This window comes from Charadrius vociferus, unplaced genomic scaffold (assembly GCF_000708025.1).
Source record: "Charadrius vociferus isolate BGI_N301 unplaced genomic scaffold, ASM70802v2 scaffold535, whole genome shotgun sequence".
In the NCBI taxonomy this organism is placed as follows: Eukaryota; Metazoa; Chordata; class Aves; order Charadriiformes; family Charadriidae; genus Charadrius; species Charadrius vociferus.
The window spans coordinates 118,469-137,920 of record NW_009648542.1 but is presented as its reverse complement, the minus strand read 5'-3'; the positions used below and the strand labels follow the sequence as shown (position 1 = coordinate 137,920).

The 19,452-nt window shown below is 38.4% G+C and overlaps 1 protein-coding gene across 1 annotated transcript in view; it reads left to right on the top strand.

Annotated features, from left to right (window-relative positions):
• Positions 1 to 19,452, top strand: part of SLC2A13 (solute carrier family 2 (facilitated glucose transporter), member 13) — a 130,953-nt gene that overhangs the window by 30,077 nt on the left and 81,424 nt on the right. The window contains exon 4 of the mRNA XM_009885945.1: positions 14,624 to 14,732. Coding sequence (XP_009884247.1) covers positions 14,624 to 14,732 — 109 coding nt within the window. The remainder of the gene's footprint in view (positions 1 to 14,623; positions 14,733 to 19,452) is intronic.

Sequence of the window (19,452 nt, the reverse complement as noted above, 5' to 3'; positions counted from 1 at the left end):
TGGGTTTCACTGACCTTGTCAGCCAGCTGCTGCCCACGACACACAGAGTGACCCAAGCAGAAACAGCTGCTGGTTGAAAACTCCTGTGTCTGAACCGAAAGTGAAAAAGGCAGCATTCCTCTTCAGAAGTTTGCAATGCCACCTGGAAGTAAATGTCTTAATGTATGTTGAGCCAGTTTGGGAAAAATCAGTTGTATTTTTGTGGCACAAGTAAACATTTTCTAAGCCCTCACATCTGACAACAGCAAATAGTTTTCTTCAAAACTACCTCTTTGAGATGTTTGGTGTGTTTTTTTGGGGGGTTTTGTTTTGGTTGGGTCCGTCCGTTGTCCGTGTCCCCCCCCATCCCCCGTAAATTACAGCTAGACTCACAACCATAGGTTTCTGCTTTCCTTCATTCCAATTCAGTCCTGGCTCTTGCTCAGCTTCTTTAAATGTGTTGTGGATTTTTCTTTTTGGGAAAAAAAAAAAAAAAAAAGCTGGGTGCTGGGCCATCTTGTCTGGACAGTGCTTTTGCCAAGAAAGATTGGAAGAGACGATCCTTGAGGTCCCTTCCAACCTGGTATTCAATGTTCTACGATTCTTAATACTGCAAAGGTTGGTTTGAAACATGGAAAAACTTAAAAGTATGTAGTCTTCAGTTAGCTGCTATCAATTGATCTCATCATTATCTAAAGCCAATACAAAATCCCCTTTCCTGCGGTGTTTCTAAGCAACCAGCACCGACCGGTGAGGGAAGCGTGAGACGTGCAGGAGCTGAGAACTCACTGGCTGCTGCGAAACGGCCAGCGGTGTCTGCAGGGTGAGGCTGGAAAGGAGGAGGTGAGCTGGGACTGCCAGGATGGGATGCCTGCCTTGAGACTTGCATTTAAATGGTCAGAAGGTGCGTGCCGGTTGGTCCGAAGAAAAGCTAGTGTTGTCATTGAGCAGCAGAAAGTAAAGTAGTTTGTACTTGATGTGAAGGCTTGTATCTGAAACTATTAAATTTAAAATACACTTAAATAGTGGCCTTTCCTGAAGTTGGAAGTATGGACACACATTGCAGTAACATTGATAAGTTAATCTCTTCAGTGTTTACATTGGTGTTGGCAGGCAGGTTGGAACTCGATGATCTTCAAGGTCCTTTCCAACCTAAACCATTCTATGATTCTATGATTCATTTGTATTTTATTGTGTTAGATTCAGTGATCAAGTCAGAGAAGTATTATGTCTCAGTGTTACTCTGCAAGTTTTACTGTATTTGATCTTAAGCATCCACTGTTCCCTTCAGGTGAATGCTGGGTACTTGGATGACGATTCCTTTGCGCATTCTTAGGCTGGTAATTATCTTTGGTAAAACACTTGCAGAAATCAGTTTACGACTGCACGCATACTTTACTTTTTCCTTATCTGTCAGTGCTTCTGTGAAAAATTATCATTGTCAGGTGTATGTTACCCTAGTGCTTTCCAAAATGGAAAACTTCCTCAGTTTGCCTGATTGCCAAAGTCAGCCTCAGAGTGTGGACTTGTCAAAGGTGGCGTCATTTCTGTGTCGTAAACTTGATTTTGGTAAACTTTTTTTGGTACTTACATACTTTTATATGTGCCCTTTTTTTTTTTTTTTCAAGTGCTGTAGTCAGGCAAGTCATTCTTACGTCCACTCTCTACCTCCTTCCGTGCTTGTCTGTTGGTGTCTTCATCCTAGCTGTGTAGGCGCAGAATGCATTTAGGTGTATATAGGTGGAGAACATATATAGATGTATATAGGGGGACAGTGGAACTGAATTAGCTCCTTAGATTAGCTTCTCAGCCTGCATGATCAAATGCAGCAATTTCTCTCAATGACTAAGTGACAGCTCAGAGAAAGTCAGCAAATGTGAGGTCAGTGAATGGAGATATTTGGAAATCCACCCTGAAACGTAGGTGGCCCAAACACTGCAGCTTTCTCCCAGCTTTGCTCTCCCTCTGTTTTTGTTTACAAGTTTCCCCCGAACTTCCTGCCCAAGAATTTTTCCTTTCAGCCTGCTTAATAGGTTGGTGACAGCTGGCAGAAGGCACAGTTGGGCAATGATGCTCTTACTGAGAAGCATGAAAATATTTTGCTGGTATCCATATAAAGATGCAGATGCTTCTTATATCTGACTCGGAAAATTGACTTTCATTGTTTCCTGACCCAATCCAATGCCAACCAGGCTGTTGTAACTCGTGATGCTATGAAGCAGTTTTGTTGATGCCTTTAGGTTTGTCAGCCTCTGCAGCCTGACAAATTCTAAATGGAGTAATTGCACACCCCCCCCACTTTTTTTTTTTTTTTGTAAACTGGAGGTAGGACTGATAATATTTTTTTTTCTTTTTAGAGCTTATCCTTGAAATATCTATTTTCCATAACAAGTTGTTTTGCCTCTGGAAAGTAGTTAAACATCCTGGAAAAGTAGCTCCTGTGTGTTAGAGAGGATGTGCATGTCTAGGTAAAATTCTACCCCTTCTCTGTGCCACAGCCTGGCTGATCATAGGGTGCCCTGAAGCCAGGAAGGTTACCTGAAATTCCAGCCACACTAGTGATATTTTTTTGCCTTCAAACCTAGGAAAACCAGGAGCTTCTGGGGAAACTGAAATGCAGTTCAGTAACTACTTGCTGAACACACACTTCCACTGGGATGTTGTGAATTGCTACTTAAAGTTTGTTACGCATCATGTTTGGCTGTAGGGAGTGCATGTGTGCTTCTGAAGCCCTGGGTATGAATTCATATTGGTCCTAAAAACAGCTTCTTCCCTTAATGCAGTTTAGACTCTTACTGCCTTTAAGAAAGAAATTTGAGTCCTCTTTTGGAAATAGTGTTACAGCTGGGAATGCTTGTTGAGTTTAAGGAAGTCATAATGTTAAGTTGAAACCTTAAAAATGCCAACAAGGTGGTTAGTGCAGATGGTTTTTCCCCAGGTATTGTTTCTTAACTCCAGCAGTCTTGGCCTGGAAGCTCAGCAGACCAAAACCAGCATCTTACATATGCAACAATTAGCCTCATGTGTAGATTTTCGTGTATATTTTACATATAGGAGTCTATTTATTGATTTTGCTGTACGTGCTCTGGTGCTGCCATAGTTGCTGGTTCTGTTTCCATCGTTGCTCTTTTGTCTTCCTGCAAAAATGAGCATTAGCAAATGAAATTAGAAAGAAGCTGAATGTAACATGTTGCTGTGTAGCATCTTTAGGGACAGCTGGGATGATCTGAAAGCAGGTTGCTGGCACAGATGTATAGATCCAGGGACATAGCTTCGGGGAATTAGTAGTGCCTACAAAACCCAAAGAATCTTAGAGTTTGTTTTTAGTAGATGGTTGTGTTGATTCTATTATAATAGTGATTTTTCTGATATAATCTGGAGCGTATATGTAGACCAGCTCAAAGGAACGGATTGTTTTGGTGCCAATCCAGTTTTTACTTATTTTTTTTATTTAGTCTTCATTTGGCAACTAGCGCACATTCCCTCCTGTTGTTCAGTGCTGTGGGGCAGTTGGAGTTATGGAACTGAATCAAGACCATGTCAGTCCTAGATGATGTTCTGGTAAAGAAATAGTTGTGCCCTCTACCAATACCCAGTGCTTGATGTGGCACTGGGGCTCTGCAGCAGCACAGCTTTAGCCCACCACCAGGATCTCTGCACTAAGCGCTGCGGCACCTAGAGGGTGATGGTGGTGGGCAGGGCTGAGGGACAGCCGTGCCTGCTCCTGTGGGAAGTACAGCCCTGAGGACGCAGTTGTAGGAATGGACTCTGCTGGTTCGGCAATGCTGTCTTATACCAAAGTAACGGGGGGAAAAAATCAACCCTTGCCAAGCAAAATGAGTTCAAACAACCTCTAATCCCAAACCCTTCTGGATTTTTGGTAGCATCTCTCCACTTGGGCCTCCTGCCAGCCCACCTGTGTCTGCCTGAAATCGCATCTCCTCACGTCCTGGCGGACAGCAGTGCACCAGTCTGTGCTGTGAACGTTACCTAAAACCTCCTCTTCATCTTTTGGTGTGCAGGGGCTTTCTTATTGCTCTCTGGGAAAAATCACACGTTATCTTTCAACGTAATGTATTATGATCTGTGCAGACAGCCGACGTTGTGGTCTTGACGCAGATCACCTTTGTGAGTGAAGCAGGCGTGTGCGCTCTTCCCTTAAAGTGGGACTTTTGAGTACAAACTCTGATCTGTCCTGTGTATTTGGAGAGCAGTTGATCTTCATATAGCTTCTAGTGATCGTGTAGTAGTGTGACTCCTTGATAGTTACATCAAAACGTGTGTAAATTTTTGGAAATATTCCAGTTTTCCTGTGAGCCTCACATTTGTATTTACTGGCATGCAGGCCAAAGCTTGCCATGCTTCTTCTCACTACCACATTGAAACTGGTTTACTTTTACTAACGCTGAAGAAATCCTGATGCTTTTAAAAGCTTTTAAAAGAATTGCCTTTTAACGTATTTTATATTTACAAAGAAACTGCTGATAAACGTGGCATTTAGGCAATCTCATTCTGTCTTCATTATACTGAAAATGATCAGAAGGATTTCCACTTGGTGTAAGGCAAGTAGCTTGCAGATGAGATGTATTGCATAGTATATGAGAGACCTTGAACTGTCCATTTTGGAGTATTAATTCTATTTTCCCTAAAACCAGCATTGTGATGTGGGAGGATGCCTTTTGCCTGCTGTTTTATGCAGCATTATAGTCTACCTTTTTAAAATTCTGTTTTATTTTGGAGCCTTTGTTCACCAAGTTGGTCACAGCTGATGATACAGGACATCTGTGTGTCAGGCTTTGAAATTACTTTTAAAAATATTTAGTAAAAGCAAGACCCACAGTATGTTCTCTTATTAATCAACAGACAAAAAATATTCCAGTTATACACACAATTGTACATAGATCCTGCTACTTACTGTTAGTCTTGCTAACACTAGCAAGAATTACTCTTGAGAAACTCTCTGAAATTTATGCAGAGGCACTCTCTCTCCAATGCCTGGAAAACAACAAGACTTTACTGCGCAGTGTAGGTACATTAAAAACAGTCTGTATATCTTACTGGAGGAATTTTGTTGCTACACTGACAGCATTATAAAATAAATCAAAAGAGGTTCTGATTCTCCATAGGCTTTCTTCTTTGTGAAAGTAGAAGTAAACTGCTTCCATGCTGGTTTTGCATTGATGCTAATGATTGTATCTGATGCAAAATTGTGAAGAATCATACTTTATTGTGAAGTATTTTATTATGTCTGAAACTCCAGAGTGGCTGGAACATAAAAATTCACATATGCTGTATGTGAATCCTCCAGAAATTGGAAGATTTGAAAACTTTTATGAACATTAGCTTTTCATAATCTTCACTTCTCATAATAAAACACTACTTAAGATCATAGCCCAAGAGATTATAATTTGTTCTCCTCATTTTTAAATTGTCAATTATTACTAGTTCAGCCAGTAATAAGCAGGTGGTTGATTTGGAATCATTGCTCCAGTGAAATATAATCTGCCGTAACAAAAACTCGTCCCTTTGTCCTTGTCTTCTGGACCACTGACAAGAACCATACGTCTACTACATTGTGGATTTTTCACATTTTGGTAAAAATGGCCATGCTCTGCCAGACAAAGTCTATCTCACCACCATTCTGTCTTGATAGTGGCCAACGCATGGTGGATCATAACTGTGCTTTTGGTTTTGTGTCTGCCATTTTATACAGCTCTTTTTCTGTCCTATCTTAAAACAACCATGTTCTCTACTCACCTTCATTGTTCTACTTCTGATTTTATGAAACTTTTGTTGTATTCCCATCTCCTAACCCATCTCCTTTCCTCCAGCTTGAAGGATGGTGAACATGATTTGTTGCTTTCATCTGTATCTAAGGCAGAAGCCTATTATACTAATGAAGGCAGAAACATACTAAACAGACTGTTAATATTAGCTTGTTGTGAATCCAGACATAAGTACACTAATATGGTGTAATTGTATGTGCATTTTAGTACCCAGGAGCCTAGTAAAATTAGCATTACCACTGTTGTATGTTGGAACTGTTCCATCAATTTGACTGTTCTTTTTGGTTTTTTTTCTCAATCTTTCCCCATTTCTGCCATATTCCTTTTTTGAGATGAGGGGGAGAATGCAAAGGGGATGCGTACAGCTCTTAACAATCATAGAATCACAGGATGGTTTGGGTTGGAATGGACTTTTAAAGATCATGTAGTCCAATACCCTCGCCATGGGCAGGGACACCTCCCACTAGAGCAGGTTGCTCAAAGCCCCATCCAACCTGGCCTTGAACACTTCCAGAGATGGGGCATCCACAACTTCCCTGGGCAACCTGTTCCAGTGCCTCACCACCCTCAGAGTAGAGAATTTCTTCCTTTATATCCAATCTAAGCTACTCTCTTAGTTTGAAACCATTACCTCTTGTCCTATCACTACAGTCCCTGGTAAAAAGTCTCTCTCCATCTATCTTATAACCCCCCTTTATATATTGGAAGGCTGCAATAAGGTCTCTGTTATTGCTGTGTCATATTTCGTGCCAGTTATGGGAGTTGTCAATTGAGTATTTTACACTTGCTGATTTCAATATTGATTTGTGTTCTCTGCAGAGGTTATAAAATCAGGGTAAAAACTGTCAGTCTATTGTAACTGACAGGTTCTCGATTAATGAAGCCTAGGACTGAAATTGCAAAAAGGGATAGATCTGCTGTTGGTGGTATGGAGATATCTGAATTTTACACGATCTGTATGTAAGAATGCTTTGCCTTTTTTTTTTTTTTTTTTTTTGACTGCCGTGAAGCACCAAACTTACTTTTTCATGGCTGTGTAATAACCAGTATGAGCACAAATCTTAGAATAATGTAGGTTTCATGTAAGAGTCATGTAGATGACCTTTGAAGGTTTCCAAATCCAATCCCTAATCAAAGCAGGACAAATCAAAGCAGGTTGCTCAGGAACTTTTTTAGTGAAATTTTCGCCATGACCTGTCTGCATCCCTCTTTCTGTGTTTGACCACTTCCACAGTATAAACTAAACAGACTTCACATCCGGTCCAAATTTTCTGCATTCCAACTTGTCTGTTGCCTTTTGTCCTGCCACTGCACACCTCTGAGGAGCCTGAATCCATCTTCTCTTTAGCCCTCCACTAGGTAGCTGTAGACAGCAGAGGCTTTTCCCTTTACCTTCTCTTTTAAAGCTCAACAATCCCAGATGTTTCAGCATCTCCTCATATGTCATGTGCTCCAGCCCTGTCCACCTTGGTGGTTCTCCTCCCGAGTCATGTGGTGTGCTTGCTTGAGCTGTGGGTCTCCCAAGTGCTGGGCAGAAGGGAAGACCTGCTTCCTTGACCTGCTGGCAATGCTCCTGCTTGTCCTCGCAGGATGTAGTTGACCTTCTCTGCTGAAAAACATGCTGTTGTGGAGTGGTAATGGTTGTCTTGGAGCCCTTTGTGTTTCAGATAGAAGATAGTTAAGTAGTAAACCAGCTAGTACTTTTAGATAGGGTATGATCTTAGGCTGCAGTTCAGTGAAATGTTTAAGTGTGTATCTGTCCTTCTGTCTTCAGTGGAACTCAACTTTGTGCTCAAGTTTAAATGCTTCAGTTAAAAAAAAATAAAATGTTGAAGCAGTTTCTTAAGACTTACTATTTCTAGTTTCATACTAGTCTGCTGTGCTGTCTGTCATCTATACATCCATTGATGGTGCTGTCTTGTTTCTAGGAAGCCAAAGTTAAAATACTTTGAATTAAACCTACAGTGACTTTTTGATTTTTCTCCTGTCTGGTGGTTTTGGAACCTAACTGAGCTGTGCTAAAATGATACTCATTTCAAAACAGGTTTTTTAAATCTGTTTCAATGTGGACCACGTCTCCAATTTAACTTTTTTCTTTACATTTATTTTTAATGGAGCTCTTATGCTGACGGCATCTGAATTGTAAAATGTGAGAGGAGTTTTTCAGGCCCCGTAGATAAATAGTTTTTTTAAATCTTTTTTTAAGGAGATGGTCTAAACTAAATGTGCTGTTACAAAAGTAAAAAAAAAAAAAAAAAAGAGAACATGAAAAAACTTGTATAATTTGTATCCAAAAGTTCCCATGCAGACTTTCATTGACCTTCAGGCTCTTTTCTCAGTTCTATTACATTTCCCTTTCCCCCCCCCTTCCCTCCTGGGAACATGTCCCTGTGTCTCATTCTTTTGGATGGCAACGAGTAGAAATCTGTTTTCACTATTAAACCACTGGCTTAGGGCAGGAACAGGGATATTTCATTTGGAAACAAGGGATAGAGGGGGAAAAAATTAAGGCTTGAAGTGTGTTGCCGAGGAAATAAAATACAATATCTGTATGGGTGTTAATACAGTAACAGCTGGGAAAATCAGCTTGAGAGTAGGTTACTGACTGGGTTGGAGGGAGCACTGAGTCCCCAGCTCTTCTGGTGCTCTTTTAATTGAAAAACAACAGCAACACCACCAACACACACAAAAAAGCAGCACTCCTGAAACTCCCCTGACTGCAATTTTCTTTTAAGTGTCTTTCCTCAACTTAAAATGAAAGAAAAGAAGCTTTCTAATTTCAGATTGCTGAATGCTGCGCTCTGCACTGCACTTCATGACTTGATGAGAGAGTGGAGTGGGAAGCTCTGCAGGCTGTTACAACATTTGGCTTATTTTGGTTGTGCCTGCGTAAATGCTAGCTCCATCATCTTATCTTTCCTCATCTGCTTCCTCCACCTTTAAGTGAGGGTCACATTACTGTTTCCTATGTAAAGTGGTTCTAGACCAGACCGGGAGAAGAAATGTTTGTTTGCTGAAACCACATTGCAGACTGCAGGTACGCACAAGTTTGCCTTACTGCTTATTATTTCTAAGGTGCTTGCCACAGCTAGGACAGCACAATGTGATCCTTGCTTTTCTCTGTCCCTACTCCCGTTTTCCTATCAAAGAAACAGGTAAATGTCCCCCTCCCTCATTCCCCTACTCCTCAGGGCTGACAGTACCACGCTGGAGTCCCTCCTCCACATGCGTGGACTCTTGGCCATTGTGGCGGCTTCTCTTAGCTCCCATTGGCATCATGTAAATGACCACTCTTCTCTGTTTGTTATTTGTTTTGTCATGGTTTCTCCAGTTCTAAAGGTCTTCGTTACAGTAATACCTGTTTTCTGTAAAGAACATGTCATACAGTGCCAAAATGCACTCCTTTTTTTTTGCTTTCCCACTTGCCACTGCTTCTTGTTCTATTCAAAGTTATTCTTAAGTGCTGCCGCCTTTGTGCAATTACTCAGTCATATAGATTTTCCGTCACCAAAGCTTTATATCAAAGAATGTGGAATCAAGGTAAAGATTATTTTTTTTTTTTCCTTTTACAGAAAAAAGGAAATTTTTTTCAGGCTTCCCAAAAGACCAACCCAACGTGCTATCAAAACAAAACAAAATCTTTATTCCTTATGTTTCTGTTCTCAATGCGTGGATTAAAAAGATCATTTGGAAGGACCATTTATTCAAAATCTAGGTTTCCTGAACAAACAAAAAACCCCCTTCAGGTCAACTAGGTGTCAAAAACCTCCTTGCACTACTTAACTCTCTAGAACCAAAGTGGTTATGTCTAATTAGCTTTTATTTGCTTTTAGAGCAGGCTGTCTTGTTAAACCATTGGATGTATTTGCTGTGGAGAATGGGAAAATACTAAGACTCAGTTATCAGGCAAGCTGCACTAGAGAACTATATGAGGTATGAAGTTTCCTCTAGTGCTGGCAGTGGTTCTTCCAATGTTACTGGAAATGTTATAAGACAGAAGAGCTTGGTACTTGGGTAAAATTGTTTTGTATCTTCTCAGGATAAATAATGCAGTTTTGATCTTAAAGCTACTTCATTTTTCTTGTGATGTGGTAAATTTTACAGAAAGGAAAAATCAATGAAGTTGATACTTCTAGAAAATAATAATGTATTAGGCTAGGAGTGGGAACAGGTGTTTACTTTAGTATATCATTCATATGCAGAAAATAGTAGCTGGCTCTAAGTGCTTTAGAGGAGGAGTCTTAGGTAGAGGAATGTTCTGCAGATGATGCAGAGAAAGCCATGCTGGAAGCTGTCATTTTGTAAGGAAAGGCAAACCAGAGAAATGGTTCCCATGTCTGTCTTCTGTTATCCTGATCACCAGCCTGACATTTCTTTTTTTTGTCCCATTTCTAACTGCAGACTGGTTCTTTGAAGGTTTATCTGGGTGGAAGAGAACATATTGACTGGCATTAGAACAAGAATTGGTCTGAGAAACTAAAATTGGTCTGAGAAACTAAACTGAAGGTTGAGCTTAATTGATGCTAAACTAATGAGTGACTGTCTTGTTGCTTGGCTAAGCCTGTCTTTTTGGAAAGGCTCCTCTACAGCTGGAGCAGAAAATGCTGGCAGGAGCCCTACATAGTTTTAAGCTGTTGCTACAAGCTGTTACCTAGATTAGCTGGCAAAAGAATTTTTGAACCTGCAAATGACTTTGGCAAAGCACAGTCTCTAACCATAGTTTCCTGTCTGTGAAATTTTGCTAACTATTGGGCTAATAATTTGAGGGATGAGGGATCACAAGATTTCCAGGCACCAGATGTCTGCCTGCATTTGCTGGGGGATTTTTAGGTTGGCTTTATATCTGTCTACAGTATTTTTATTTCCCTGGAAGTGTATGCAGTACATTTTCAGAAGGAGGTGCTGAGACATCATTAATACCCGTTCTATTGCTTTTTAGCTTTCATTATTTAAACTCCTTTTAGAACTAGGGTTTGTTTGTTTTGTTGTTTCTGAAAAGTTATCTTTTAGTTGGTGGTGGATCACACCCAGGCTCCTATGGTCACCGTACGATCCATTTTACCTACAGAAGAAAATCAAAATGCCTTAGCAGGTGATTCACATTTTCTAAACCTAACTTACTTGTGGGTTAAGCTTAGTAACAAGAACAGGAGTTAAAATATAGGAAGCTGGCGTTAAAAATTTCAGATAACCACTTATAAAATGTAACATTTGGAAAGCGTTACTGGCTTTCCAGAAGTAATGATTTGACAGGAACAGCTCCTCCCCCGCTGTTTAGCTCAGCATAAGCTAATAAGGTTTTTTCAGATGTGAAGCCAAACTTCCAAATTCTATTTTTGCCTTTTGCTTATAAGGATGAATGTCTAGGTAGGTAAACAGTTTAGACCAGGCTAAGAAAAAGCCAGTTCATTTATCCACTTCATTTATCGCCGCTTCATGTAACGTCACCTTCTACAACAGCAGTATCCTTATTTTTCCATTGCTCTTTATCTATTGCTGCCATTTTGCACTCTCCCTAGAGCAAGCTTCAGCTGCCCTTTACTGTAGCATATTTTGAACCCTTGTAAACATACACATTAAGAAAATTTACTTCAGATAAAGTAATTATCTGAAACCACAGCACAAAAGTCCAACCAAATCGAGTCTCATTAAATTAATCATGACATTAGGAGGTCTCATCCTTTTGACTTTTATTCATAGATTAGAAGGAGGAAAACAAACATCTTGGTGATTTCTCAAGTTCAAATGAAGTGGTTCCAATGCGGGAATGTTTCTAAATTTCCTAGCTGAAGAGAAAGCAACAGCAATTAAGGCAGAAGTATCATGAACAAAAACCACTGACTTTTGGAGACAAATATCTATTTTTTCAATTGTAAAAATTGCCAAATATTTTTTTTTGTGATGTTATCTTTTGTGTCACCTGTTTCTCTCTAGATCTGTGAGGAATTAAGTTACTCCACTTTTTAAAGCTTTAATGATTTTATTGTTTTGTGCTATTTTAATCTATTGTAAACTAACAGCAAATTTAATGGTTATCAGAAACTCCTGAAGTACAATTTCAGTTTTCAGAAGACTTATTTTCAGAAGAAAATTGTATTTTATTTCTGAAAACTTGTTTTATTTTTAGTTTTTCAGTTTAGACTCTGTTAACAACAGTTTTGCCTAGAGTTGTTTAGTTTTAAGGCTGTAATATATGAACACAACATAAGATGGATGGCAGAACTGAAGATAGGAAAATGCAAAAATAGTACAGTTACTTTTAGGACTAGATAATTTTAATAAAAACTTTCCCACTAATTTTCTGTTTTAAAAACAGCCAACTCCCATTCAAAGTCCTCTGGGTTTTTTAGTGGAGTTTGCAAAGCTCCTTTAATATAGAGATTAATGATTTCTTTTATTTCTTTCATTCCATTTATTGGTTTGTAAACCTGAAGGCTGTAAATTTTATGAAAGAAAATCCTTTAATTTTGTGTATGCCTATTGATATGTGCAGTTGCCATGGTACAGATTTGCAGTGAAACTGTTAAATCTCTTACTTGAACCAGTATGATGATTTTTGGCATTATTTTTCTGATTCAATTAATCAGAAGTCTGAAAAATTGCAAGTACTTACTGAATGTAACTGATTGGGTACTCTAAAGGTCTGAAGTCTAATGTTCTAAAGTAAAGGTCTAGACTTTACTACGTGGTCTTAACCTTTCTGCAGGGCCCCACTTCGGGCGTACAAACTGATTTGTGCGATGAAGTTTTGTTGGAGAGTCCGTTGCCATTGTCTGGAAGCAGCTGCTTTAATTTCTAGCTATTCATTTTAATGCCTTCTTTCCAATTGTTTTGTACAATGCCGTATTGTGAACAGAGTTTTATATAACTTTCATCAAATAGCTGAGTAGATCGGGAATTGTTAAAAACTTTGCATCAGTTCCTTAGAACATTTCTGCTTCCTTTCCTAACAGCCTGTGCTGTAGAGTTCTAGCTTACTCAGTAAGCATAGTCATTGATGGTGGACTTCAAGATTTATGTCAGCTGTAAGGTCCTTTGAAGATAAAGATGGGTTTTGAACTCCATTAAGGACTTTATAGGAAGTTTATGAAGAATGGAAGGTATCTCATAGGCATTCAGCAGCCTAGGTTCATGACAGATGCTGCAGAATCCACTGCCAGATAAAGATTTTTAAGCCCAAAATCTCCATGCTCAGGTGTGAAGCCGGGTATGAAAACCTGAGGGCTGTTTTTTTGTGAATTGAGGTTCATAGTTGCATTTGATAGTAAATCTTTTTCGCTTGTGAAGCTTGGAGTCAAGGAGAAATCCAAGAGTATGTCCAAGCTTCAGACTGCTCCTGGCTAACAGCGAGTGCTGGTTTTGTTGCCACTTTGACTACTGAACCCTTTGATATACTTGTCTACCCAGTGATATCATGTGTCTTGCTTGAGAACATCATAACAGATATATATATTGGCTCTATTTGTCAGTTTATTTTACTCAGATAGAGACATTTTGAAGGTAGTGATGTGGCTATATGGCAGGACAGGTGGGACTGTGTATTGTCTGGACGTTAATGCTACGTGGAAGCCAGCTGGAAAATTTGTCAGACTGCATTCTGCTGTTTATAATGAAGAAGCAAAGTTAAGTGACGATACGAATGAGATATGAGTTAGAAATACTGTAAATTTTTAATGAAAATAAGTTTTTCTTAGACAGGTCTAATTATCTTTCCATGAAAGATATTTCCATTTCCAAGAAAATGTTATTTAAACCCCTTTCGTGAATTCCACTATTGAAACTGTTCACAGATTGTCAGCTTTCTGAAGTTGAAACCTTTTGTGTGTAAATCATTCTTCTCTAACCGATACAGGTTTTTATAGTGAATCAACACATTTAATATTTTCTGTATGTTCAGGAAAGACTTTGAAAATGTAAAAACATAGATCCTCTTCACTTTTTTTTTTATGGTAACTATTTTAACTTGTACATATTGTGACCTATATTAGGTGTTCTGAATGGGTATACCAGATGTGATAAGATGTGTAAAACATAAAATTTTTCCAGCAGATTACATTCTGCCCTAAACACCACTCCTGGCAGAAAGAAATTCAAGTAAATAAGAGAGTCAAGTATTTTAAATTTTTGCATGATATCATGTAGCTTTCTGTATTACTTTTTTTTTTTTTTTAATAGGATACCTTGAAAATATAAAATTAACAGAGAAGAAAACTTCCTCTGTTTGCTAGAATTTTTTTGTTTTCTCTTCATTGAGAATATTTTCTGCTTTTTGAATGTAGTCTCATACTATCAAAGGTATTGAAAAAATTTAATTAATTTATGCTCCCTCTGCTGGCCTTATAGCTGTGCAGAATAGATTTATCCCATACCTTTAAAGTACCCACTTTGTAACTGGCTTGTGGAATTTGAGTCTTTGGGGGACTGGGGAGAACACTTTATCTGCAAGATCCAGATCTGAGCAGTGAATAATAGCGTTTCTGAAATAAGCTCTCAGTAACAGTGGGAGCTTTTAGAAAGGAAACAACAATGATAGTTTGTGATAACTTTGACTACGTTCAGTTGCAACAGATGTGCAATCTGTTAGAATGATATAAGAGAACTGTACATTTGCCACCAGTAGTATACACTGTGTACAAAAATGGTTTCTTTTTTTTTTTCCTGGGCTTCCTGAAAATCTTCGTTGTAGTACAGTGCAGAAAAGCAAAACTGAAACAATCAAGTTTTTCAAAAACAATTGAAATAATCCAAGTTTGTTGAAACTAAGGTGCAAAGCCTGTTATGCCTGGGAACATTGTCTTGACAGCGATCACTTAAGAACTATTACGTATTCTTTTGTTGTTGTTTTTTTTTTTTTTAAGCTGGACCTGTGATCTGCAGAATGCTAACATACCCTCCAACTCGAAGAGCCTTAATTGTGGGTTGTGGTCTGCAGATGTTTCAACAACTGTCAGGGATTAACACCGTCATGTATGTATTTACTGCTTGCTTCTCTTTATAAAATATAAGAAAAAGACATTTAGACCAGTAGCAGTTCTAGATGGGCTTCTGGACAAAATCTGAAATGTGCAAAAATGAGTGTGAGAGCTGGAATGGTTGTTTGAAATCCAGATATTGACGTATTTGGCATCTCAGAAAATTGGTACAAGAGGATGTTAGTATAAGGGCAAACTTTTATATAGAAATGAGAGTGCAAACTGTGCTCTGGGAGATGCGTTATTCTACGTTAGGGTTTACAGTCAAAGCTGTGTATGTCTAGATAAGAAAGTAGACTCACAGTTTGAACTTGTGTGGAAATAGATCAAAATACTGTGAGGGTTAGGTTGCCCATGCAAATGAGATGAAAACTTACTGTGAAGTGCTAACAGAGGTAAGATGCTGAGGGAAGAGGCATTTCCTGTTATTACACAGTTCTGTTATGTGTATGAAGACTCAGCAAATGCAAAAGTGAAGAACAATATATCAGGTGTTCTGATAAGCTGTCAGCTCACAAGAGGAGTACTTCTTGGCAAATGTGCAGTGCACAAGACCTAGTTTAAGATTAATTTACTGTTGAGCTACCCTACAAGAGTAGCCATAATGAATACAATTTCCGTATTGTTTTAAGAGCAAGTGTAAAATATATTGCTGTAACATCTTACGGAGACACGTACACCTAAGGGAGCAAGCTTGTTAGGAAATAGTTAAAAGGAACAGCTAAAATGATAAAGCTTTTAGTGGTATCAATTGCTACTACACTAAATATTAGAGTACATATCTGCCATCTATCACCAGGGGGGGAAACCCCCAAACTCAGTATTGTTAAACTGCAAAGGAGGGAAATCTGTAACAGGTAAAGAGAGACTTTATAAAGTAGAAATTGTAACCAAATGTGGGAAACAGGAGAATGCATAACTGGTAAGTTATGTGTGAAAACCAGAAGACAGGCACAGAAGGAACTTGGAGAAATTCTTCAGGCACATCAGAAGCAAGAGACCTAATAGTTTTCAGGCCCAGTAAGGATCAAGACATTGTGAGAACACTAGCAGAAGATAAATCTTTAGCAGCAAATCTTACAAAGACTTTTTGCATCTGTGTTAATTATGGAGGGTACATGAAGGTTGCTGCACTGCAGCTTACTTGAAACAGATCATCTGAGACATCTTTAAGTTCAAGTGTTGGGGGAAGAACTTTTAGAACAAGCTGATTAAAATGAGTAATAACAAACTGCTTGGACTAATCAGGGTTCACCCAACAGGTCTGGAGTAATTCGAATATATAATCACTGAATTTAGAAATGTAGCATAATGTGTGAAGCTAAAGCCCAGAAAGTTGTTTTTTCTGTCCTTATCAAAATTAATTAAAAAGGTTGTAGAATCCAATGAGAAGATGTGTGTTTATAAATATGGAAAATGAACATGTACATGGAAATTATAAAATAATAAAGAAGAGGCAACATGATTGTTGTAGACAGGTTATAGTTTGCAATTTGGTTGGATATGAGTTCACAGTCATGTTAGAATTATATATCCCATATGAACTAACCATCCTAGTCCATGATAGCTGCAGTCAAAGTTTCTTGAAGAAACCAGATGGTCATGGAAGTAGGAGAAAAGCCCTCTCGGGTTAATATATTTTTGAGATAGGAAAAAAGAGGGTAAGAATAAAAGATCACTTATCAAAAGCCAAGAGTAGACTCCTGCAGGGATCTATGTGGAGATCTTTGCTGCTTTAATAAGTCTGAGAAAGGGGCTAAACAGCAAAATAACAGCTTGCAGGAGGGAACTTACTAACTAACATGCATGGCAGTCTAAATTGTTACTACTCAAAAAAAGAGGCCTTGAAGTTGCATTATAGTTGTATACAAACATCATGATGACATCCATGACCGATCTGGAATAGTACAAACAATTGCAGATGTTCTTTCTTTTGGTAAGGATAAAACTAACTTATATACGGGGAAGGAAATACCTGTATTTGAACAGGATGGTTAGGATGCTGCAACTTGGAAAAGAAGTTAGTTCCGAAGAAATGCAAAGGCATATAAAGCTACTAATGTTATGGGGAAGCTGTGGGGAACATGATTATTCATCATTTCTTATAACACAGTTTTGATGACTCCTAGCTCTTACCCAGCAGTAGGTTTAAAATAAACATTTTTTCATGCGACACATAATTACATAGTGGATCTCATTGCCACAGGATGTTACACATGCCAAATGTAGAAGTAAGTTTAGAAATTAATTAGGGAAACTTATATAATAAACATTATTAAAATGTTATTAAACAGGACGTGGATGCAACTTTTGGCCAAGGACAGTCATTCTCACATTTTGGTTCTTACTACTTTAGGATGCCTTATTAGGCTAGAAGAAAAAAATTGACAGTTCACAAGGTTTATGACACTGGTAGGTTGACTTTGGTTATTTTAAACTTCGTATGTTTTAAAACCTCGAACTCCTTTCTGTGTTGGAGGTTTTACAAATAGTTTGGAATTGACCTAATTTGCTTGTGGATGTGTAGGAGGACAGAATTACAGCTATAAAACATAGTTGAATCTTAGATTTAAAATTAGAAAATGCCTATAATAAACACATGAAGGCACTGTTGTTAAAGGACTGGTTTATAAACCATTTGCAATATCCAGTATTTTTTTTAATGATCCAGTATAACTAAATTTTTAGTTATCAGGTGTGCAAGACAGACATTCTTCTATGAAAGGACATTTCTCAAATATAAGTAAGCAGCTGTCGGTTGATGGTTTGCTTACATAGAAATTGGTGATTGATTTTTAATGCAGTAATTAAATGGTACCTTAAGGAACTGTCAGATTGTATTATCTCTCTAAGTACTGTTTTCCTCTCCATGTTTGGTTGTCTCATTCTGGGATTGCTGTTCTGTTGCAGCAGGAAAACAGGCTTTGGTTATGGTTGGAGGTTGTAGGATTGTGTGTACTTCCCTTGAGTGGTTTTGCAAACTTGTTTACCAAAACCAGTCACGAAAAATGTTTTGATGGTTGTTTTTTACTGTAACTTTGGTGCTGCTGTGATTCCTTCTCTCTTGGTGTATACCCCTTTCTAGGTTGTAGGAGAAGGGGCAGATGACCCCGAGTTGCCATTGCCTGGCTTTCCCTGGCAGAGAATTTAGCCTCTGGTTCCCCCTTGCCCCCTTATGTACTTCCATGGGACTCTTCTACACTGTGACCAGTGACCTTAACATGGCAGCATCCGTGATGGGCCCTGACTTGTTCTAATCTCCCGGCTTGAGGATTTCCACTATTTCTGATATAAAAGAATTTGTTAGATCTTTTATTTTACTGTAAGAAAGTGAGGATTGAGTTTGTGTGTGTCTGAAAAACTAATTTAAAAAATTACCACATAATCAAATCGTAAAGGAGGAAAATGAAATTAAAATATAAGGAAGAAAACACTTGTAGAATGATTTAATACTTCCCCAATTCTATATGCTTTACTGAATAACTCTTCTATTTAAGAAAACAAACATTTGAATCAAAAAGTATGGGTGTTAGAGGTAGGACATTATATAAAGGAATTTTGCAGCAGTCTAAAAATAATCACTGAGTGTACCCAGGTGTAGAAGAGATCCTAAAAAGCAGAAAAATACCTACAAGAAACATATTGAGACACAACAAAAATCTAAAGGTTCCATGCCTGAAAGTTCAGAAATCTGTTAATATTTTCTGGTTAAAAATTGGATATCAGTAGCAAAGCCAATGAGAGCAACAAAGTCTACGTGTAGTTGGATTTCTCTTGAGGATGGGGAGAGGAAAACCGGAAGAACTTTTGTAAGAATTGTTGAGGGCTGTGCTCTGTCCATCTTGTTGTGCAAGAAACTGATCTAGTTTTTGCACAGAAATAGTTTCATATTGTATTTGAATCAGCCATGTACATGCGTAACATCAAACCGTGAAGAATCAGAAACTCTCATCACGAACAGGATGTTACTGAACTGGTGAGAACGATGTGAGGAGCAACCTCTGCATTGAGGAGGTGGATCTAAAAGAGAACCAAGATGTAAAAATAGGCTAAGGAGAGTGTGACTCTCACAGGAATAAATTCTAGCATGATACATTTAGTCAGTAAAATAATAAAGCTCAGTGACCTATTGCTTCGATTCCTTTTTTTTCCTAAGAACAAGGGTACCACTGCTGTTTGACAGAGTGCCTGAAGTAGAAGAAATGTTTCCTTTTTGTCATGGCTTTTGCCAGCTTAACTGACCTGTAAAAGATAAAGTCATACAATTTTAGACAAGCATCTCTCACACTGGTGTGAGCAGTTCTGAAATGGTTTAACTTTTCAGTTTCTTATCATTCTGGTATTTTCTCATCTTGAAAACGGAAGCTCACTGCTTCAAGCCTGGAGTCACAAATTGGGCTGACAGGAGACTGGAAAAGGCCCTATGAAGAAAGTTATATTCCAGGAAAGCAGTAGTGACAAATTAGCTTTTTAATATTAAATATTACATATCCCAGGATTTTGTTAAAACAGTGGTGTGCAGATATTTTCAAGCCCACAGTGGCCCATAGTTAAAACTTAGGGTAGGAGGACCATTTCAAGGTAAAACTTGAGGCTAATTTTTCCCATCAGTTTTTTTCCTTAAAAAAAAAAAAATACAAAGAGGAAGAAATTCCTTTTGGGGGGGGAGGAAGATGGGGAACTTGAAGGATTTGACTAGTTCAGGTTGTTTGGTG